The sequence below is a fragment of the Oncorhynchus gorbuscha genome, linkage group LG01 (genome assembly GCF_021184085.1).
Source record: "Oncorhynchus gorbuscha isolate QuinsamMale2020 ecotype Even-year linkage group LG01, OgorEven_v1.0, whole genome shotgun sequence".
NCBI lineage: Eukaryota > Metazoa > Chordata > Actinopteri > Salmoniformes > Salmonidae > Oncorhynchus > Oncorhynchus gorbuscha.
Genome location: NC_060173.1, coordinates 59,855,797 through 59,879,781, shown reverse-complemented (window position 1 = coordinate 59,879,781; position 23,985 = coordinate 59,855,797). Strand labels below are relative to the sequence as shown.

General features: G+C 44.9%; 1 protein-coding gene across 1 annotated transcript; it reads left to right on the top strand.

Moving 5' to 3' along the window:
- Positions 1-278: 278 nt before the first annotated feature.
- cdkn1cb (cyclin-dependent kinase inhibitor 1Cb) lies at positions 279-2,324 on the top strand. Its single transcript, XM_046326482.1, has 3 exons — positions 279-992; positions 1,160-1,277; positions 1,690-2,324. The coding sequence occupies exons 1-2, from the start codon at positions 464-466 to the stop codon at positions 1,273-1,275; spliced, it is 645 nt and encodes a 214-aa protein (XP_046182438.1). The 5' UTR covers positions 279-463; the 3' UTR covers positions 1,276-1,277; positions 1,690-2,324.
- Positions 2,325-23,985: the final 21,661 nt, after the last annotated feature.

Sequence of the window (23,985 nt, the reverse complement as noted above, 5' to 3'; positions counted from 1 at the left end):
CAGCTGGTGAGGGAGAAGCGGTAAGGGCTGGGGATTGGAGGAAAGGAAAAATACATAGTAAGCAATCTTTAGGCAGCAACAACAGTTTCCCATCGACTTTCGAAAGGCATTTCACTCACTGCCAATACTGACACCACAGGCACAAATCAAAAGCTAAGCTCTCGATGGCCCCCGTCCAAATCTTCGTACCAGCCAATGGAAATGGGGGATGGAGGCATTTTTTTTAAAGGGTTGGACGTAAACGAACCAATGGTATGGTCGAGCGATCCGGCTACATGAACCTACAACTGTTTGGGACTTTAAATACGGTGTGGCGCTCTACTCGGGTACATTTAAACATAATCGTGTGGTTCAACTCGACAGAAACGAAAATATTTTGCTACACTCTAAATCCAGGCATTTATCTATCAAGCATTTTGTTTATTTTTATTTGTGGATTTTTGGGTTGGACTTTGGTAAGACAATGTCCAACGTCCAGCTAACAAGCAGCGCCATGGAGAGGTTGGCCGCACGGAGGACCTTTCCTCTCCACGCACGCACAGGCGTCTGCCGTAACCTTTTTGGACCGGTGGATCACGACGAACTGAACCGGGAGATGAAATTCAAGATGTGGGAGATTTCTGAGAGGGACCAGCGGAGATGGAACTTTAATTTCGACGCCGACGTGCCACTGTCTGGGGACTACGAGTGGGAGGAAACCCCGTTAGATACGACTCCAGTCTTCTACCAGGACTCTGTACAGGTCGGGAGGAACAGGATTGTAACACCAGTCAATCTGAAGCAATGCGTGGACTTTATCCCACTGGATGTATCGCCTCTTTGCGAGGACCGTTTGACCAACTCTGAAAGTAGCACTCCCTGTCCCACCGAAGTCAACCAGGAGAACTGGGCAATGAAGCAGAACTCGGGGAAGCCTACCCGCAAACTAGCCCCGTGCGTTCGAAGCAAAAGGACGGCTACTACTGATACAACCACCACGGCACATATTACAGGTAAATATCGCTCACCTGTACGCCTATTGTGTTTTACGCGTTGATGGTGATTGTCGAGATATATTTGATCTAGTCATTTTCATGCTGTCCGGTCAAGTAGCTAATATTTGGCTACCTGGGGCCATGGCGTGAATTCCTGTTTTTTTAAATGTTACTTTTCTTTCCAGACTTCTACGTGAAACGTAAAAGGACGACGACCGAGACGAAGCTGAATGAAAGCACTTGCCAGCATCCTTCGTCTCCCATTCCTGCAGAACAAACTCCACGCAAGAGAATTCGTTGAAGGTCTGTATGGTTTCTAGTTCAAGAGAAATGTGTGGCATTTAGACATAGGCCGTGCGTTTACTAATACAGGACAAAATAGTTACGTGTGTGTAATTGCTCATATGGGGTTATTTAGTTGACTTTTGCTCATATGGGCTTATTTAGTTGACGATAAAAGTCAAAATACTGTTACACACTTGCACTGGAGGCTGAAAATGAGTGAGCGCTCGCAGTAGAGTAATGTGTGGTTGGGGGAGGGGAGTCTGTCACCGTGGCGGGAAAGGCTCATGCAAATGGAGACGCCTGCTGGGGTTAGACTACAACTCTGATTTTATTTCGAGACCACACTCGTGATTTTTGTCTGTCATGTCTGTAACAATTTAAAAAAAAATAGACAACGAACACTCATGTAATTTTTGTATTTCCTTTCCAGGCGGTAGCACTATTCTTTTGATTATCGTTTCTCCTACCGTCTGATTTGAAGGAGACAGAAAACATGGGATGGAGAACCCGCCTGCTCGACTGTCCATCGGCTTGGTGCGTCTCCGAGTGGACCTATATGGAACGTAGCCTACAGTCCGTGGACTCTCAGGATTGAACGGTCGGGACAGAGGATTCGCCTAAGGACTCAGACAAAATGTAGCATTCATGGTTGCTTTGCATACAGCCACTTGACAGTGTTAATAAATGTTTAACAACTGTGCAATCCTAAATTACTTTAAATTGTCTACACTGGCCAAAAGTGTACAGCTTTATAAAGACATTATAAATGTTTATTTCTGTTAAATATTTCTGGGTTGTGTAAATAGGCATTTTTTAAAGACTATTCTAACTTATAATTTATTTGTTTCTTTAGGCCTACATTTGCAAATGCCGTTTTGATTTAGTCAAAGGGCACATTTTTTATTTTATTTACAAAGTTTTATTGTGATGTTTTGCAATCATGTAGCTTTTTATAGTGCACTTGAAACTTAGATTTCATCGTGTTTCTGAGCCGTTTTCTATATAATTGCCCTTATTTTCTGTTTTGCAAAATATGCAAATAAAATATTGTCATTGAAATTTAAACATTTGTTCATGTCTGTATCTTCTCCGAATGTTTGTTTAAAGGAAGGGTCCGTTTTATAGTGTGTACGAATAGTGTGAATTGTCTAACGTAAAGTACTAACTAAAGCTTACAGCAGTATAGACACCAAAGCCTACTTCACCTCATGGCTAAGCCAACATCTGTTGCCCCCCCCCCCTCCAGTCATGGCACCAGACACAAGAAAAACTTGCAGGCCTGCTCTGTTTTGCCATCAAATAGCCTAGCCTTTCCCTGTGATGAAAATAATTAGCCATTTCTAATTACAAACTCATATGGCAAGGGAATTATAGCCATTAGATGAAGCAAGCATAGGCCTAGACACAACAATACAATTTTACCTAAAGTAAAAAATAAAATAGTACATTTTATAATGTCTTATCAGTTCACCAATGTCAGCCCCACATAACCTAAACTTCCCTCGAGCAAAAACATATTTCAAGGTCAACTTTAAGGTTTTTGCTGGATGCAACAAAAAAAAAGGTTATACTTGTTTTTTTAATGAAATGATGATAGGCCTAAAGAAATATGAAAGAAAATGTATGCCTATATTTTCAAGAGATTATAGGCTACAATCACCATACATATTCAAGTTATATTTCTTTGATACCGGTAGACTAAGTTTATCTCTGTGTGCCAATATTGCCTGTAGGCTTTGGAAAAAAAAGAAAAGTATAAGCTTAGTTGAATTGCATGATGGCGCATTTAAACGTGCAGCCATTGGCAGCTGCGGGATATAGTCTGGGATTTAAAGGCCCTTTCGCCCTTCTAAAGAAAGGCAGCAGCTGCCTTTGGAACCCCGCATTGTCCACACGGACACCCCCACATTCACCCGCACTCAACAACTCGTCTAAAGAACCTCTCACCCACACTGTTTACTCCGTGGAAACACCGCGCCACACCACTTCGGCCGTGGAGGCCACCTGCCCAAATAAAAAAAACTACTAGTCTTTGTAATTGTCCTTGTCCATTGAAAGGAACCATTCAGTTGGTCATACTTGCAAGTTTACCCTTAATTGAAAGAAAGCAAACCACGCACTCAGCATGCTCATGCGCTATAGGACTTTGCTAAATGTATAGGCCTATGCCCCCTTCATAACGCTGACAAATGCCCCTTTCCGTGGCTTAACCAATTAATATAACATGTTTATGCGTTATAATGTCTACATTTTGAGGAATTGGAAGACTTTTGATGGCGAGAATGACTTTGCCAGCTCCACGCATACACGCGTACCTTGGACGGCCTTGTTCTCATTTCCAACACAAAGAGCTTCCCATCTCCATTCTTTCCTTTTTGTTGCCATATGGCAAATCCATGTAGACATAGCCAAGACCCATTAATTCAGCCACATAATGTCCTGCATTGGAGAACAAAAGAAACTTTGTTTGCCTCCTCTATTGATATGAACGGCTGAAAAATATATATAATTAAACTATGGCGATATCCAGCTAATTATAGCCCATATGTCCACAGGGAGTATCAGGGTCGTTCAACAAACGGTTAAATTCTTCATACTTTACATGTTTAAGATGACATGTCCACGTGTAGCCTAACTTTAATGAAGTCCCTTCCATGTTAAATACTTTTAGGCCCAATTCCTCGAGAGTTTTAGGGGTCATCTTTCTTTCATCTCAGCATTTGAATTTGTTCTTTTTTTCTTCCTCGAAAGTGTTATTATTTTTTATTTTAACCGATTTTAAATATGATTCACCACATGATTCAGCGCATATTTTCTGTTACTATATTTCCCACGTATATTATATCTACTTACTTATGCCTAAATACAATTAAAACACCATAACACTAATAGAAATTGGCGATAACAACCATTTCTCTTTAGTTCATGAAAATACACTATGAATTATTCATGGCCTACTGATGATGTTTATAGGCCACATTGCTTTCCAATGTGAAATAAAACATATACTTCACATTTCGAAATAAAACTAATGAGGAGATATCTTTTTTTTTTTTTTTTTGAAAAATAAAATTACAGATAAGTCAACAAGTTTCAAAATGAACATTGGCATTCCCCATTTGCCAAATATTGAAAGATATTACCAAAATGGTCTCAACAAATCACCAGAAAACGAAACAGCCCTAAGATGTTCAGTAAATTGTCAACAAAATGTGGTCAAATATTTTTTTTTATACACTGTACATAACATTTTATTAGGCCCACTAGACAACATTTTATGGAAAACTAATAGAAGTCCAGTCTTGTCGAAGAGTAGCTTAGCTGCAGACACATAAAACAATTATACTTAAACATCTCACTTGCAATATTATAGATGCAAAACGAATTCATATTTATCTATGATATGATGAATGCAGCAGATGTCATAAGCACTCCACAGGCGAATATTTCCATTCATTTTAACTATCTCCAAAGAGTGAAATGTGATATGCCCATCTGAATTAAACATATGAGTCAGAGGCGTCATGTCCATAGGGGCATGTGCCCCCTCAGATTTGTCCTGTTTAAATAATATGGCTTCACATCTTTACATACTTTGGGGTGCATGATGCCCCTGCATATGCATGTTTAAAGTCAGATAATATTTTGATTAAGTCAAGATTGGATAAGGGAGTGTGTGGTTTTCTCATTCTATGAGCATTTTTCGATTGTGTCTATTTGGAAAGAGTTGTTGAACCTAAAATATGTGTTGTTTCCTCGTAAAATAGTAAAAATTATGGAAATAATATAAATTGTACATGTAAAACTCTTGAAACCGAAACGGAATAGTCTTTGCACATTTGCCTGATCAGATGGGCCGGCCCAGTTTTCTGATTGGCTGAGTTCACATTCAAAGTCAAGCGCGTATTACCAAAGAGACTTGCTATGATGGATCATTAAAAAAACAGAAAGATGGTGCAGAAAAATGTTGAGATACCAACAAAAAAAAAATGCCCTTGAGGCCAACGTTGCAAATGGTTGGTGAAATTAACCAACTTCTAAAAGTTATGGTTCTCCTGGTCCGAGTTCTGTGTCTGTGCTGAGAAATAATGCTAGGCTTAGCACTGACAGATCAGCTGCTGCTGCAGAAGACAGTACAGTCGAGGTAGCGAGAAAACAGAAAAAGACACGCACACTGACACAGATTTAGCCTACTGCTGCCAGTTAATATTTTGGCTGTATATCGTATGAAATAGTAGGCTAGTTAACACTTAGGCTTCATTAAGCTAGGGGCGATTCGGGGGGGAACACTGGCAATCAAAAGTTGTTAGATTGACTTTTATAACACTTTAAATACAGAGCTACTGATTTTTATAAAATACAAATCTTAATGTATTACAATGAAACACTAAATTAATGCATATAATTGCTAAATAATCCCCTGTTAAAGGTCCATTTGGGGACTGACTATGTATTTTAATTGTTTTATCAACATTTATTCTCTTCTGAATCTCAATCTCTTCAGCCAGCGAGTGGGTCTTAGTTTATGAGCTGTAGTAACCAGTGACTCTGGTGTCAAATTACATTACATAGCCACCTGGAAAGTCCCGCCTATTTCCTTCGCTGAAAGGCCAGTCACTTCTAGGCAGAAATATACGCATAGGTGGCACTGTCAAGCGAAGCACAACGCTGGAAATCTCCCGTATCCAGCTAGCAATATAAGTAGTTAGGCTTTCATAATGTATTATGAGCCAATGCTCATCTATTAGGCATTTATTCAGTCATTATAATTCTTTATCTAAGAAATGTGCTTATTCATCCACAACTATGATGTTGCTGGTCCCAGCACAGGCAGTCCAGCACAGGCAGTGTGGTCACCTGGTATTATGGTACCAGTGCTGTGTGAAAGGATGATAGGCTTAGCAGGAAGCTCAGAGGTGGGTGCAGTGGAATTAGAAAGAAAACAGAGAGACACAGATGTACTACCAGTTCCTTAATAGGTTAGCTCTATATATAATAGCAATTAACACTTAGTGACAGACAGACAGACAGACAGACAGACAGACAGACAGACAGACAGACAGACAGACAGACAGACAGACAGGCAGACAGGCAGACAGGCAGGCAGACAGGCAGACAGGCAGACAAGATGCAGAGACAGATTACACAACATGGAGGCAACAGAGGCACAGTTATAGTGGTGATTTGTATATCCAGTGGTGTTTTTACATGTTGTATTCATCCTAAACATGAGCTGGTTAAAAAGAGCTGGTTTAGAAAGGAGGACTATGTTTCACCGGTCACTGGTACAGTACAAGTTGATAAATGTTGTGCTGTATTGTACTGAATATGTTAGGTGTCAGTAGCATTACTGCTTGTGTGTGTAAGTAACATGGTGATGTGCGATGTGGGCTGGTGTGGCTGAACATTTTTTTTGTTGCCAGTGTGATGTCTCCCCTGGAGCACCCCCTCTGTGGAGCTGGGGCATTAGGTAGACCAGAGTGGCCCCACCCTGATCAGAAAAAATAAGGGAGAGGGGTGTCTCGCTTTCTCTACGTTTTCTGCTGGAAATATCTATTGCCAACTGAGCAGAGGCGCTGTCCATTTCAGCACCACGGAGCTCGGCTATATCTGTCTCATGAGTGGAGATACAGCTAAGGAGCTGTCCATTCAGAATACGGAGCTGCTCGGTTATATCGGTCTCATGAGTGGAGATACAGCTAAGGAGCTGTCCGTTCAGAATACGGAGCTGCTCGGCTATATCTGTCTCACGAGTGGAGATACAGCTAAGGAGCTGTCCGTTCAGAATACGGAGCTGCTCGGCTATATCTGTCTCACGAGTGGAGATACAGCTAAGGAGCTGTCCGTTCAGAATACGGAGCTGCTCGGCTATATCTGTCTCACGAGTGGAGATACAGCTAAGGAGCTGTCCATTCAGAATACGGAGCTGCTCGGCTATATCGGTCTCACGAGTGGAGATACAGCTAAGGAGCTGTCCGTTCAGAATACGGAGCTGCTCGGCTATATCGGTCTCACGAGTGGAGATACAGCTAAGGAGCTGTCCGTTCAGAATACGGAGCTGCTCGGCTATATCTGTCTCATGAGTGGAGATACAGCTAAGGAGCTGTCCGTTCAGAATACGGAGCTGCTCGGCTATATCTGTTCCTAGAGTGGAGATACAGCTAAGGAGATGTCCATTCTGAATACTGAGCTGCTCGGCTATATCTGTCTCACGAGTGGAGATACAGCTAAGGAGATGTCCATTCTGAATACTGAGCTGCTCGGCTATATCTGTCTCACGAGTGGAGATACAGCTAAGGAGCTGTCCGTTCAGAATACGGGAGCTGCTCCGTTCAGAATACTATATCTGTCTCACGAGTGGAGATACAGCTAAGGAGCTGTCCGTTCAGAATACGGAGCTGCTCGGCTATATCGGTCTCACGAGTGGAGATACAGCTAAGGAGCTGTCCGTTCAGAATACGGAGCTGCTCGGCTATATCTGTCTCACGAGTGGAGATACAGCTAAGGAGCTGTCCGTTCAGAATACGGAGCTGCTCGGCTATATCTGTCTCATGAGTGGAGATACAGCTAAGGAGCTGTCCGTTCAGAATACGGAGCTGCTCGGTTATATTGGTCTCATGAGTGGAGATACAGCTAAGGAGCTGTCCGTTCAGAATACGGAGCTGCTCGGCTATATCTGTCTCACGAGTGGAGATACAGCTAAGGAGATGTCCGTTCTGAATACTGAGCTGCTCGGCTATATCTGTCTCATGAGTGGAGATACAACTAAGGAGCTGTCTACAGCCCCATCGACCCGCTCCACTACAGCCCCATCGATGTTAATGGGGGCCTGGTAGGCCTACCACTGTTGTGTCGTCAGCAAACGTAATGATGTTGTTGGAGTCGTGTTTTTCCACGCATTCGTGGGGAGTACAGGAAGGGAATAATTACACACCCATGAGGGGCCCCAGTCTTGAGGATCAGCGTGGCAGACGTGTTGTTGCCTACCCTTACCACCTGGGGGCGGCTCGTCAGGAAGTCCAGGATCCAGTTGGAGAGTGAGGTGTTTAGTGCCAGGGTCCTTGGCTTTGTGACGAGCTTCGTGGGGACTATGGTGTTAGAGAATATGTTATATTGTTAATGCGTATTTGTTTATTCAATGTTAAATTCAATGTTTGAATATTGCAGAGAACATATAATTTACTGTCCTTTTTCACTCCCTTTAGGAACCATGGCTGAACTAAATTCGGGAAAATAAATGATTGGTTCCTCTGAAACTCCTGACTCCTGTGTGAATTGTGTGACTCTATTTGAACTGCAAACTTCCCCTTCAAATGGTCCTGCAGGCAGTATAGAGTGAGCAATCATACAGTGACCTATGGAGATCAGGAGTTCATAATCCAATAATGTGCTTCAAAGTACCATGGACATGGCTGAATGGACATGGCCTTTCCTTTGTCAGTACACCATTATGCAAAGTTAACCCCCTCCCTACTGCCAGCTTGTCTCACCTAGCACATGGGGGACTCCAACAGCAGGTGGTTCATCCTAAGAGGGATAGAGCCCCCCACCCCACACTGCTATGGGATAGCACTTCAGAATCCCATACTGAACAAACATACAGTGCAACAAGTAAAAAGTATTTTATCGTTTGGGCAAAAGTCAGTCCTCCATCCTCTCTCCCCCGTCCTCTCTCTTCCATGACCCGGAAACCGATAAGTGGTTGAATGGTTGGGGAGTCTGTTAATTTGTTAGTAGGCAAATAGAAAACTTTCTTTCCCTCCTTGATTAGAGTCCTTTTGGCAAGGAAGCGCAAATCTATCCTACAGCAGAAGAGTTTTGATATCCGCCACATCCCCTTTGAATGAGATGTTATATTGTTGGAGGAGAAAAGCATGCACACATTTAAAAACAACATGCTACTTATCCTTTTGTCTATAAAATGTCTTGCACAACTAACTTAATTTGTTTTGGTCACATTTCACATTTATTTTGGGATCCACCCCTCTAAACATAATTTGCCTGATGATGCACAAGTGGAAAGATTTCTTATTTAACACAAGCGCATTTTCGTCCACGTTCACTGTCCTCGCAGCCTCTCCTCTATTAGAGAGAGTACAGATGAGAGAGGAAGCAGGAGTTGAGCAAATCTAATTGAAAAAAGACCTAGGACTTCAAGTGCAACTTCACAGAGCAGACCTCAGTCACAAGAACAGTAGACGTTCTCACCGAGTGACCTACAAACCAGTACGGTAGAGTAGAAATAAAGGACAGAAAATTAAGGATCTGAAAATACAAATGGAGGAAGAGGGTGCATAATGCCTTCAGGTGGATGCTCAAGCCAAAAGCAGCTTAAAGGGTAAAGAAAAGAGCAACAAGGAGAGAGAAGGGATTGCTAGGAGAATAAACCTTGACTAAACCTCCGCCAAGCAGAACTTGATCTCTCGTCAGCTGAGCTTGTTTGCAGCTCCATTCAACAGAACCTCTTGGAGGATGAAGCAGCCACTCCTAGACTGTCCACATATAAATCTAGCTCTCCAGCTAGGACCTCACTAACCCCTCTCACTAGCTCCTGCTCAAGATGCTAGGCTAACTCATCCTCAACCTCTTCTAGCCAGTAGCCATGCTATGCTAGCCCCTCACCAACTACTGCTAGCCCTTGGCCATTCTACGCTAGCTCCCCAACCTATAATAGCTCCAGTTGACAATGAGCTAGCTTCCCCCCCCAACCTCTGCTAGCCCCTGGCCATGCTATGCTAGCCCAGCTGCAACTTCTGCTTGCCCCTGATATGTTATGTTAGCCCCTCTCCAACCTCTAGTGTCCCTTATGCTAGCTCCTCAACCTACAGTTGACAATGAGCTAGCTTCCCCTCAACTTCTGCTAGCCCCTGTCTAGGTTATGCTAGTTCCTTTCCAACCTCTGCTAGCATCTGGTCATGCTATGCTAGCCCCTCTTCAACCTCTGCTAGCCCCTGTTCAATCCATGCTAGCATCTCAACCGCTAGTTCCAGGTCAACTGTGCTAGCTGTGCTGATAGCTATGCTATCTCCATAACCGTGGTGCCTGTCCTTGGTATATGTTTGCAAATGCCATAACTGGAGCATACCATGTACCCCCTGTTAATATACCAGCTGCCAATGTGTTAGCCCTTTGTCACGCCCTGGTCGAAGTAATGTATGTTTGTCTTCATTTATTTGGTCAGGCCAGGGTGTGTCATGGGTTATTGTGGTGCGTTTTTGTCATGGGGTTTTTGTGGGGTGTCTAGCATAGTCTATGGCTGCCTGAGGCGCTTCTCAATCAGAGTCAGGTGATTATCGTTGTCTCTGATTGGGAACCATATTTAGGCAGCCATATTCTTTGAGTATTTCGTGGGTGATTGTTCCTGTCTCTGTGTTTGTAGTCACCAGATAGGCTGTATAGGTTTTCACGTTCCGTTTGTTGTTTTGTATTGTTTGTGTTTTTGTCGTTCAATAAACATGTATCGAAATTACCACGCTGCATTTTGGTCCGTCTCTCCTTCGACGGAAGAAAACCGTAACAGAATCACCCACCAACAGGACCAAGCGGCGTAGTGACAGGCAGCAGCAGAAACAGCAGCGAAAAGAGGAATGGACATGGGAGGACAAATTGTTTGGAGAAGGACCCTGGGATCAGTCTGGAGAATATCGCTGCCCCAAAGAAGAACTGGAGGCGACGAGAGCTGAGAGGCGCTGGTATGAGGAGAAGCAACAGCGGCAGCAGGACCAACAATATCGGGGACTACACTACTTGAGAGGAAATAGACAGGTGGGCGGTCGACCCAGGGAGAGTGCCGGAGCCCGCCTGGGATTCGCTGGAGCAGTTTTAAGAAGGTTATAGGAGAATGGAGTTGGAGAGACAAGCACGACGGCGCGGAAGGAAGCCCGAGAGTCAGCCCCAAAAATGTATTGGGGGGGGGGGGGGGGGGGGTTCTCAGGGAGAGTGTGGCAGGGTTCAGTCAGGGTTCAGACCTGATCCAACTCCCCCTGTTTATCTTGAGGAGCCAAGGAGGAGACCAGAACCAGAGCCGGTGTTGGAGGTGAGCGAAGCAGAGACTGTGAAGGAGTTAATGGGGAAAGTGGAGGAGAGAGTTATGAGGGAGTTGCTGTGTTGGTGTTTTAGGTACGATATTCGCCCGACTGAGCGTGTCGGGGATTTGATGGCACCTGGGTCAGCGCTTCATACTCGTCCTGAGGTACGTGTTAGTCGGCTGGTGAAGTTGGTGCCAGCCTCACGCACCAGGCTTCCTGTGCACATCCCTAGCCTTGCACGTCCTGTGCCAGCACTGCTCTCAAGATCTCCAGTACGCCTTCACGGTCTAGCCCATCCTGTGCCACCTCCACACACCAGCCCTCCAGTGGCTGCTCCTCGCACCAGGCTTCCTGTGCGTGTCCTCGGTCCAGTACCACCAGTGCCAGCACCACGCACCAGGCCTTCAGTGCGCCTCGCCTGTCTAGCGCTATCAGAGCCTTCCTCCTCTCCAGCGCTGCTGGAGTCTCCCGCCTGTTTAGCGCAGCCAGAGCCTTCCTCCTCTACAGCGCTGCCGGAGCCTCCCGCCTGTTCAGCGCAGCCAGAGCCTTCCTCCTCTACAGCGCTGCTGGAGTCTCCCACCTGTTTAGCGCAGCCAGAGCCTTCCTCCTCTCCTGTGCTGCCGGAGTCTCCCGCCTGTTCAGCGCTGCCAGAGCCTTCTTCTTCTACAGCGCTGCTGGAGTCTCCTGCCTGTTCAGCGCAGCCAGAGCTGCCAGCCTGCATGGAGCAGCCTGAGCTGTCAGTCTGCATGGAGCAGCCTGAGATGTCAGTCTGCATGGAGCAGCCAGAGCTGTCAGTCTGCATGGAGCAGCCAGAGCTGTCAGTCGGCATGGAGCAGCCAGAGCTGCCAGTCTGCATGGAGCAGCCAGAGCTGCCAGTCTGCATGGAGCAGCCAGAGCTGCCAGTTTGCATGGAGCAGCCAGAGCTGCCAGTCTGCATAGAGCTGCCAGTCTGCATAGAGCTGCCAGTCTGCATGGAGCTGCCAGTCTGCAAGGAGCAGCCAGAGCTGCCAGTCTGCATGGAGCAGCCAGAGCTGCCAGTCTGCATGGATCAGCCAGAGCAGCTAGATCCGCCAGTCAGCCAGACTCTTCCAGATCTGCCAGTCAGCCAGACTCTTCCAGATCTGCCAGTCAGCCAGACTCTTCCAGATCTGCCAGTCAGCCAGACGCTTCCAGATCTGCCAGTCAGCCAGACTCTTCCAGATCTACCAGTCAACCAGACTCTTCCAGTTCTGCCAGTCAACCAGACACTTCCAGATCCGCCAGTCAACCAGACCCTTCCAGATCCGCCAGGCAGCCAGGATCTGCCGGAGCCAACTACCTGCCTGAGCTTCCTCTCAGTGCTGAGCTTCTCCTCAGTGCTGAGCTTCTCCTCGGTGCTGAGCTTCCCCTCCGTGCCGAGCTTCCCCTCAGTGCCGAGCTTCCCCTCAGTGCCGAGCTTCCCCTCAGTGCCGAGCTACCCCTCAGTCCCGAGCTACCCCTCAGTCCCGAGCTTCCCCTCAGTCCCGAGCTGCCCCTCAGTCCCGAGCTGCCCCTCAGTCCCGAGCTGCCCCTCAGTCCCGAGCTGCCCCTCAGTCCAGTGGGGTTCTGGGTGAGGACTACTAGGCCATGGTCGGCGGCGAGGGTGGACTATCCTAGGACGCGAGGGGGAGGAACTAAGACATTGATGGAGTGGGGTCCACGTCCCAAGCCGGAGCCGCCACCATGGACAGATGCCCACCCGGACCCTCCCTATTGTTTTGATGTGCGTCCGGGAGTCTGCACCTTAGGGGGGGAGGTTCTGTCACGCCCTGGTCGAAGTAATGTATGTTTGTCTTCATTTATATGGTTAGGCCAGGGTGTGACATGGGTCTTCTGCTCGGCGGAGGAACTAGTGATCTTCAGCACTGCTGCATAGAGATTTCAGAATTTGGTGTCCCGCCAGCGATGTAGGAGCCCCCTCCCCTCGTTAAAGGCTGACATCTTCTTCATGACTGCTGCCGTGTAGTCCAGGTAAATGTGAATCTTCTTGTGGTTGATGGGAGCCGCTCGTGGTGCCTTACAGAGGACATCCTCCTTCTCCTGAAAGTAGAGGGTCATTTCACTACGACGGGTCTGAGCGGCTCCCCATTCTTCGGTTTAGACTGTAATCTTCTGTGCACACTCAAGGGTTGGGTCTTAATCGAGGCCTAGGATTTCCTGTAGCAGTTTATCTATGAACTGGGTAGCCCACAATCTGCCTACGGTCTCAAGTCCCTCTCTCCCAATGAAAATGTTGTGTTGACTCTTGTGGCGAGAATGGCTATTTATACTCAGTGGATAGTGTCTCCACCTTAGCCAGCACAGTCTGTCCAGACTCAATGATAGTCTCGCCATTACCTCTTGGTCTGGGGGTCAGAGTCCGTGTCAGTGTCCGGTGAGCCCGAGGCTTTAGTAGAGGCCTTTGCTTTTGTGACTTGGGGCTGTTGTTGTGTAGACATTTTATAATGAAAATGCCAAAAATGTCAGGAAAAACTGCCAAATTAGTGAATTGCGTTTGATTCTGAATTAAATGTTGTAACATTTACATGGCAGGGGAGGTGTTGGTGAAGTATTAATTGTAAATTGTTTGCCCAGAAGTTCAAAGACATTCAAAGTTCCTTCATGGAAGCCGCTCCTCTGTAGGTATAATTCTGTAGGCCTAATTCAGATAATGCATGCCACAACAAGATGCTCAGTACTTCAAGGCAAGCTTCCTCCATCCTCTCTCACCCTCACCTCACCCGCACAATTTCAGTTGCGCCCTACAAAGTAACTGGCAGCACAGTGTTTGTGTTTGTCTTTCATTATGATTAAACCATGCTGTTGTGGCAAAAATAAAAGTTTCTCTCAACGACTTTCTTAAGTACATTTAAGTACAGTTTAATTGAACAGCAAGGGCAGGTTTCCACATTAAAATGCCTATATGTATAATAACAAACTTTAGTGCAATATATCTCCGCTCTCACTGTGACAATTAAACAGTTAAATGTACCTTAAATGTAATCAAAAATGTGTAATCTATGTCATTATGTATCATGAGAGGGTCATACATAATAACTAGTAATGCTGCATTCTCAAAGAAAGGTTAACATCTCCCCTTTCTGGTGAAAATAGTTTTAAATTGGTGTAGTCATTTTTGAGGACTAAAGCTCAAGTAAAGAGTACATATATGATAAAAAGTTACACATTTTACATGATGTATTTCCTATTCAACAAAAATGTATGAATAAGGCTTGAAATGACTTTCTAAATATAGTAGAATCAAATTATAAACCACTAACTATAAGCTTTCACCTTCTTTATAACAATAAAAAATATATTTGTATGTTTAGTGTTAGAGGAAATTAGCATACAGTATTTTCTAAAGGTCTCTCTTGATTAAAACGTCTGCCTCCTTCTATGTGAACTTCTCACATATCTTTAGCTTGGCTTCCTGAAATTGTTAGGAATTCGCCTTTCTTCTCATATTAATATTGTCCGTCTATGACAAAATCAAAGTGCTTTTGTTTAAAATGTATGAATTATTTTAGATGAATTGCTATAAATCGATTCTTGAATGTGCCATGATGAAACCACTCTCTCCTGTTGCACTACGATGTAACAGTTCAGCCAGGAGTTGATGGACAGTCGGAAGACCAAATTAAATGGTAGGAGGGACATTCAAGTGGTTTACGTTATCACATCCTATGTCACACAGGCTAATACTATAGTGTTCATGGGAACTAGGGCTATCGCTCAATGCAAGCCATTTAGATCTACAGTTTCCACAGATCGATTTATAAGCAAAAATGTCAGTCAGAACCAGTACCAGAACCACGCAGGTCCGGGAATTTACATTTAAGAGGTCTTAAGTGCTCACGTAGAAGTAGATTGGGGAATTTACATTTAAGAGGGCTTAAGTGCTCACTTAGAGGTAGAATAGGGAATTAACATTTAAGAGGTCTTAAGTGCTCACTTAGAGGTAGATTGGGGAATTTACATTTAAGAGGTCTTAAGTGCTCACTTAGAGGTAGATTGGGGAATTTGGGGAATTTGCTCCCTTTGAGGACAATACTGACACTGCCCGCAACCAAAACGTGCGGACTCTCCTTCACTGCAGCCGATGTGAGTAAAACATTTAAACGTGTTAACTTGCAGGTCCAGGCGGCATCCCTAGCCGCGTCCTCAGAGCATGCGCAGACCAGCTGGCTGGTGTGTTTATGGACATATTCAATCAATCCTTATCCCAGTCTGCTGTCCCCACATGCTTCAAGAGGGCCAAGAGGGCCACCGTTCCCAAGAAAGCTAAGGTAACTGAGCTAAACGACTACCGCCCCGTAGCACTCACTTCCGTCATCATGAAGTGCTTTGAGAGACTAGTCACCTCCAGCCTACTTGACACCCTAGACCCACTCCAATTTGCTTACAGCCCCAATAGGTCTACAGACGACGCAATCGCAACCACACTGCACACTGCCCTAACCCATCTGGACAAGAGGAAGGCCTATGTGAGAATGCTGTTCATCGACTACAGCTCAGCATTTAACACCATAGTACCCTCCAAACTCATCATCAAGCTCGAGACCCTGGGTCTCGACCCCACCCTGTGCAACTGGGTACTGGACTTCCTGACGGGACGCCCCCAGTGGTGAGGGTAGGAAACAACATCTCCACCCCGCTGATTCTCAACACTGGAGCCCCGCAAGGATGTGTTCTGAGCCCTCTCCTATACTCCCTGTTCATCCATGACAGCGTGGCAATGCACGCATTCAACTCAATCATCAACTTTATGGGAGACACTACAGTGGTAGGCTTGATTACCAACAACGACGAGGTGGCCTACAGGGAGGAGGTGAGGGCCCTCGGAGTGTGGTGTCAGGAAAATAACCTCACACTCAACGTCAACAAAACAAAGGAGATGATCGTGGACTTCAGGAAACAGCAGAGGGAGTACCCCCCTATCCACATCGACGGGACAGTAGTGAGGGTAGAAATTTTTAAGTTCCTCAGCGTACACATCACGGACAAACTGAATTGGTCCCCCCACGCAGACAGCATGGTGAAGAAGGCACAACAGCGCCTATTCAACCTCAGGAGGCTGAAGAAATTTGGCTTGTCACCAAAAGCACTCACAAACTTTTACAGATGCACAATCGAGAGCATAACCGCCTGGTCGGCAACTGCTCTGCCCACAACCGTAAGGCTCTCCAGAGGGTAGTGAGGTCTGTACAACGCATCACCGGGGCAAACTACCTGCACTCCAGGACACCTACACCACCCGATGTCACAGAAAGGCCATAAAGATCATCAAGGACAACAACCAACCGAGCCACTGCCTTTTCACCCCGCTATCATCCAGAAGGTGAGGTCAGTACAGATGCATCAAAGCAGGGACCGAGAGACAGAAAAACAGCTTCTATCTCAAGGCCCTCAGACTTTTAAACAGCCACCACTAACATTGAGTGGCTGCTGCCAACATACTGACTCAACTCCAGCCACTTTGATAATGGACAATGTATGTAATAAATGTATCACTAGCCACTTTAAACAATGACAATTAATATAATGTTTACATACCCTACACTACCCATCTCATATGTATATACTGTACTCTATACCATCTACTGCATCTTGCCATCTTTATGTCACTAGCCACTTTAAACAATGCCACTTTTATGTTTACATACCCTACATTACTCATCTCATCTCATATGTATATACTGTACTCTATACCATCTACTGCATCTTGCCTATGCCTATGCCTATGACGTTCTGTACCATCACTAATTCATATATCTTTATGTACATATTCTTTATCCATTTACACTTGTGTATATAAGGTAGTTGTTGTGGAATTGTTAGGTTAGATTACTCGTTGGTTATTACTGTCTGAACTAGAAGCACAATCATTTTGCTACACTCGCATTAACATCTGCTAACCATGTGTATGTGATTGGATTTGATTTGATAGTCACCAGTTCCCAATTCAAAGCTTGAGACTTCCATCAGAGCTTGGACCAAAACGTTTGCCAACAAACAAAGCTAAACATAACCCTAACCTTGTCATTGTTTTCACCTTCATACATGTTAACATACATAGCTGAAGAAGGCTCCATGTCGAAACGTATGAAGCTGTATACACACTTTCCTGAACTGAATCCACAAGCTGTCTCTATTGCCATTAGGCAAAAGCAATCAATTGGTTCTCTGACTAGTTTATTTATCTTGATAAAAGTTTAAATATGACTAGAACAGCAGGAAGTCATAAAAGCAATATGTCCTTCAAATGATAATTACATGACAAATAAACAATTTACCTGAAATCGAACATGGTCAAAAGCTTTAGGGAGGAATGCAGTTGTAAAAATTATTTGCATGTTCTTAAATTTGTAAAACAAAACAATGGTCAAAATAGGAACAAAATAATTCCTCTAAACTTTAGACCATACTTATGTAATAGTATAGCTTCCATCCCTCTCCTAACTCCTACCTGGGCTTGAACCAGGGTTCCTCTGCCTACATTGACAACAGCCACCCTCGAAGCATCGTTACCCATTGCTCCACTAAAGCTGCAGCCCTTGCAAAGCAAGGGGATCTACTACTTCAAGGTCTCAGAGCCAGTGAAGTCACCGATTGAAACGATATTAGTGCGCACCCCGCTCACTAGCTAGCCATTTCACATCGGTTACACCTAGATAACTGGCATGCATCCAGGTAGATAAAGATTCTAGACAGAAATATAATGTTTGTAATAAATCTTATAATAAATACAAATATAAAGGCGAACATGTAAAGTGTTGGTCCCATGTTTCATGAACTGAAACATTAAACAGCATGATCATTAGGCAGGTGCACCATGTGCTCGGGACAATAAAAGGCCACTCTAAAATGTGCAGTTGTGTCACACACAATGCCACAGATGTGTCAACTTTTGAGGGAGCATGCTGACTGAACGAATGTCCGACAGAGCTGTTGACAGAGAATTTCATGTTAATTTCTCTACCATAAGCTGCCTACGACGTTGTTTTAGAGAATTTGACAGTACATCCAACCGGCCTCACAACCGCAGACCATGTGTAACCACGCCAGCTCAGGACCTCCACATCCAGTTTCTTCGCCTGTGGGATCCTCTGAGACTACCCACCTGGACAGCTGATGAAACTGAGGAGTATTTCTATCTGTCGTAAAAATCTAATCAAATCAAATGTATTTATATAGCCCTTCGTACATCAGCTGATTTCTCAAAGTGCTGTACAGAAACACAGCCTAAAACCCCAAACAGCAAGCAATGCAGGTGTAGAAGCAATTGTTGTATGTTGTGTTTAGATTTTTGTGCAGTATATAAACATAAAAAAAAGCATATCTTCTACTTTATTGCTGGAACGGGCTGCTTGCATGGCATTGTGTGATGAGAGAAAAGTGAGATACACACTCTGAACTGGCGCGCTTGTGTTAGAAGAACAATTACAAAACCGAGCCTGAATTTTTTAAATTTTTAAAATGTTTTTTTTTAAAGCTTTTTTCAGCCAGCCTTTTTAGCCCGCAGCAGGCAATTTAGCCCTTGGCCGATGTGAGCTCCTACAGGCTCGCAACAAAAACAATAAACAAAACTTTGATAATATGTGTGTGTCTCACCATTGAGCTTTATTCTCCATCAGCGCCACAACAGTGAAGCACATCGGTAAAAACATAGGCTCTACTGTCAGATTAGTTGAGAAGTATGAGTATATTTTTATTACATATGTGTCTCTGCAATCAGTAATGCAAAATAATAATTGACTCTGACTGTCACTCTACAAGTGGATCTGTGGCTGTGCCAGTGTGGGGGGGGGGCAGAGAAATTACAGTATCAAATCTGCTGTATTTAATCTTTGTATCAACAAGCTGCTCTATACATTGGTGAAGTAATTTAATGTTGTGAGTGAAGAGAGTGAGAAATATAGATAAAGATGAAGATAAAGACACACGCTTACTTTTGAATAAACTCCAGTATGCAAGCAGCCTCTTCTTGGTATCTACAGGTTGAAAATATAGTTAGCACCCGAACAATGCTCCCAGGCCAGACAGAAAAGTAGGCTGTCTCCCCTCACATATGACTTTGCCTTCCACACTGACTATCCGGGGTGCACTGGTCAGTGTTTCCACTGAAACCAAAGATCAATAACAGTCAAACATTTACAATAAACATCTAAGTGATTGTGATTGTCACTGTGAGTGTGAGTGAGTGAGTGAGTGAGTGAGTGAGTGAGTGAGTGAGTGAGTGATTGAGTGATTGAGTGAGTGAGTGACTGACTGACTGAGTGAGTGCAAGAGGGAAATAATACAGACAGTACCAAGTACAGTGAGTCATTGACTCCCAGGTAGGGTGTCCGCAGCTGTGGCAGGCCTCTGCAGGACATGATGAACATATCAATACCACAGAAACCGGTCACATAATTATTCAAATTAACACTTTTTAAGATAATTTTATTCATGGTCTACAAGATACTGTAACCACACAAAATACAACTATGTCCTCTGTAAATAGGAAAGTAAATGCAAAACCCTAAATGACTAAAATGTAAATGTACAACTTAAAGATCTGTCTATTGAGGGCAGTGTTGTGCTGAAGCAACACAAGCACACAAATAAACACAACAGGAAGTGTTCTGGCTGAATGAATTAAACTTAGTCACAAAGTAAATCTGAAACTGCATTGTTCATAACCTCATCCCCAGGCTTTTGCATACAGCACATATAAGCCTGGGATAACCACGATTCAAAATGGGCTTTAATAGGAATGACCATAGAATTCTATGGGAGGGATGGAAGGGACCTGAGTAAAGTATTTGTCATAATTACATTTGAGAGAATCACACAACTGAGAGATGTGGCTCCAAATGGAAGCAAGACACATATGGGGGAGGTTTATGGTTGCTGTGAGAGAGAATGTGTTGGTATATTAATTAACCGATTCAGCCAATGCCTCTGCACTGAGAGTTCCTCCTTCGATTATTCTGTATTGGCTAACAAAGGCCAAGTTTGACATGTTGGTCCACCAGACATTTGGGCTGAATATGTCTGGGAACGAGATTACACTGTTCACAACCTATGCACTGATACACTGTATCGCAAAACTGTAATTTATATGGTAATTTAGAATATTATAAGCATAATGGTACTGTAATTCCATCCCACAGAATACAGTACTGTACCCTACCATACCGTATCTTTGGTGCGCCAAAAATCTTTCGACCACTAGTGGGTGAGGCGTGCCTTGTAAGTGGCTATATTTGTTGTGCCCGTCCCACGAGGGAGAATGCTGTACCAATTTAACTCCTATGTGGTTATAGTGTCACTTTAAATTTTAAATGTATAGGGGACAGATTGGAGTGGAAGCAAGTCTTAAACCTTTAATGGTTGAGCAGATTGTCATATCCTTTAGGTCTGTTGTGCTCTGTAGTTGCTGTCAGTTTGGGCCTCTAGAAGTGCAAGTTGTATAAACACTTTACAAAGCAGCCAACCTGCATGAATTAATCCGAACCCCCAAATTAATTTCATTGATTCATTCTTTCCAATTATGGTAGCATATTTTTTTACAGTATAATACAGTACATTTTTATTATTGCACTATGACATTACACGGTACTTGCTTTGATAATGTATTTATATGACAGTAGGTGTACTGTAATATGAAATACAGAATTTTACTTTTAAAAATGTTTTATTTATTTAACCTTTACTTAACTAGGCAAGTCAGTTAAAAACAAATTCTTATTTACAATGACAGCCTACCAAAAGGCAAAAGGCCTCCTGCGGGGACGAGGGTCTGGGATAAAAAATAAATACAATATAAATATAGGACAAAACACACATCACAACAAGAGAGACAACACTACATAAAGAGAGACCTAGACGACAACATAGCAAGGCAGCAACACATGACAACACAGCATGGAAGCAATGCAACATAACAACAACATGGTAGCAACACAACATGGTACAAACATTATTGGGCCAGACAACAGCACAAAGGGCAAGAAGGTAGAGGCAACAATACATCACACAAAGCAGCCACATCAGTCAGTAAGTGTCCATGATTGAGTCTTTGAATGAGGAGATTGAGATAAAAGTGTCCAGTGTGAGTGTTTGTTGCAGCTCGTTCCAGTCGCTAGCTACAACGAACTGAAAAGAGGAGCGACCCAGGGATGTGTGTGCTTTGGCATCTTTAACAGAATGTGACTGGCAGAACGGATGTTGTATGTGGAGGATGAGGGCTGCAGTAGATATCTCAGATAGGGGTGAGTGAGGCCTAAGAGGGTTTTATAAATAAGCATCAAACAGTGGGTCTTGCGACGGGCACACAGAGATGACCAGGCTAAAGAGGAGTGCAGTGAATTGTCCTATAATTGCGTAATTATCGTATTTCGTCGTCCTAACGTAGTCTTCACTGCTCTGCCCAGCAGCTAGCCAGCTAGCAAACGTCCACCGATTAGCAGCACTGTAGAAACTATTACACTCAACTGAACGACTTGATTAGTGTAGTGTTAGCTAGCTACATAGCTGTCTTTGCTGTCTTGGTATCCAAGATAATTGTGTAGCTTAGAGTGTGTAGTCTTAGAGTGATTATCTTAATTTACCGAGGTTAGCTAGCCAGCTATTTGTCGTCCTTAACGTAGGAGACACTGCTAGCTAGCCAACAGCTAGCCAACGTCTTCCGAATAGAACTCAACAACCCGGTCGCATTCCGCTTCGCTCCACAGGTAGTATCACATTTTCACTTCATTTCATTACAGTACAACGGTTTGATTTGTTTGATCGTAGCTAGCTACATAGCTAGCTACATAGCCGTCTTTGTATCAAAGATAATTGTGTAGTCTAGAGCGACTTTCTAGGTTAGCTAGCCAGCTATTGTCGTTCTTTTAACGCAACGTAACGTAAACAACACTGCTAGCTAGCCAGCTAGCCCCCGAATAGCAGCACTGTAGAAACTATTACACTCAACGGAACGACTTGATTAGTGTAGTGTCAACAACGCAGCCACTGCCAGCTAGCCTACAAAGTCAACAACGCAGCCACTGCCAGCTGGCCTACTTCAGCAGTACTGTATCATTTTAATCATTTTAGTCAATAAGATTCTTGCTACGTAAGCTTAACTTTCTGAACATTCGAGACGTGTAGTCCACTTGCCATTCCAATCTCCTTTGCATTAGCGTAGCCTCTTCTGTAGCCTGTCAACTATGTGTCTGTCTATCCCTGTTCTCTCCTCTCTGCACAGACCATACAAACGCTCCACACCGCGTGGCCGCGGCCACCCTAATCTGGTGGTCCCAGCGCGCACGACCCACGTGGAGTTCCAGGTCTCCGGTAGCCTCTGGAACTGCCGATCTGCGGCCAACAAGGCAGAGTTCATCTCAGCCTATGCCTCCCTCCAGTCCCTCGACTTCTTGGCACTGACGGAAACATGGATCACCACAGATAACACTGCCACTCCTACTGCTCTCTCTTCGTCCGCCCACGTGTTCTCGCACACCCCGAGAGCTTCTGGTCAGCGGGGTGGTGGCACCGGGATCCTCATCTCTCCCAAGTGGTCATTCTCTCTTTCTCCCCTTACCCATCTGTCTATCGCCTCCTTTCAATTCCATGCTGTCACAGTTACCAGCCCTTTCAAGCTTAACATCCTTATCATTTATCGCCCTCCAGGTTCCCTCGGAGAGTTCATCAATGAGCTTGATGCCTTGATAAGCTCCTTTCCTGAGGACGGCTCACCTCTCACAGTTCTGGGCGACTTTAACCTCCCCACGTCTACCTTTGACTCATTCCTCTCTGCCTCCTTCTTTCCACTCCTCTCCTCTTTTGACCTCACCCTCTCACCTTCCCCCCCTACTCACAAGGCAGGCAATACGCTCGACCTCATCTTTACTAGATGCTGTTCTTCCACTAACCTCATTGCAACTTCCCTCCAAGTCTCCGACCACTACCTTGTATCTTTTTCCCTCACGCTCTCATCCAACACTTCCCACACTGCCCCTACTCGGATGGTATCGCGCCGTCCCAACCTTCGCTCTCTCTCCCCCGCTACTCTCTCCTCTTCCATCCTATCATCTCTTCCCTCTGCTCAAACCTTCTCCAACCTATGTCCTGATTCTGCCTCCTCAACCCTCCTCTCCACCCTTTCTGCATCCTTTGACTCTCTATGCCCCCTATCCTCCAGGCCGGCTCGGTCCTCCCCTCCCGCTCCGTGGCTTGACGACTCATTGCGAGCTCACAGAACAGGGCTCCGGGCAGCCGAGCGGAAATGGAGGAAAACTCGCCTCCCTGCGGACCTGGCATCCTTTCGCTCCCTCCTCTCTACATTTTCCACTTCTGTCTCTGCTGCTAAAGTCACTTTCTACCACTCTAAATTCCAAGCTTCTGCCTCTAACCCTAGGAAGCTCTTTGCCACCTTCTCCTCCCTCCTGAATCCCCCCCCCCCCCTCCTCCCTCTCTGCAGATGACTTCGTCAACCATTTTGAAAAGAAGGTCGACATCCGATCCTCGTTTGCTAAGTCAAACGACACCGCTGGTTCTGTTCACACTGCCCTACCCTGTGCTCTGACCTCTTTCTCCCCTCTCTCTCCAGATGAAGTTTCGCGTCTTGTGACGGCCGGCCGCCCAACAACCTGCCCGCTTGACCCTATCCCCTCCTCTCTTCTCCAGACCATTTCCGGAGACCTTCTCCCTTACCTCACCTCGCTCATCAA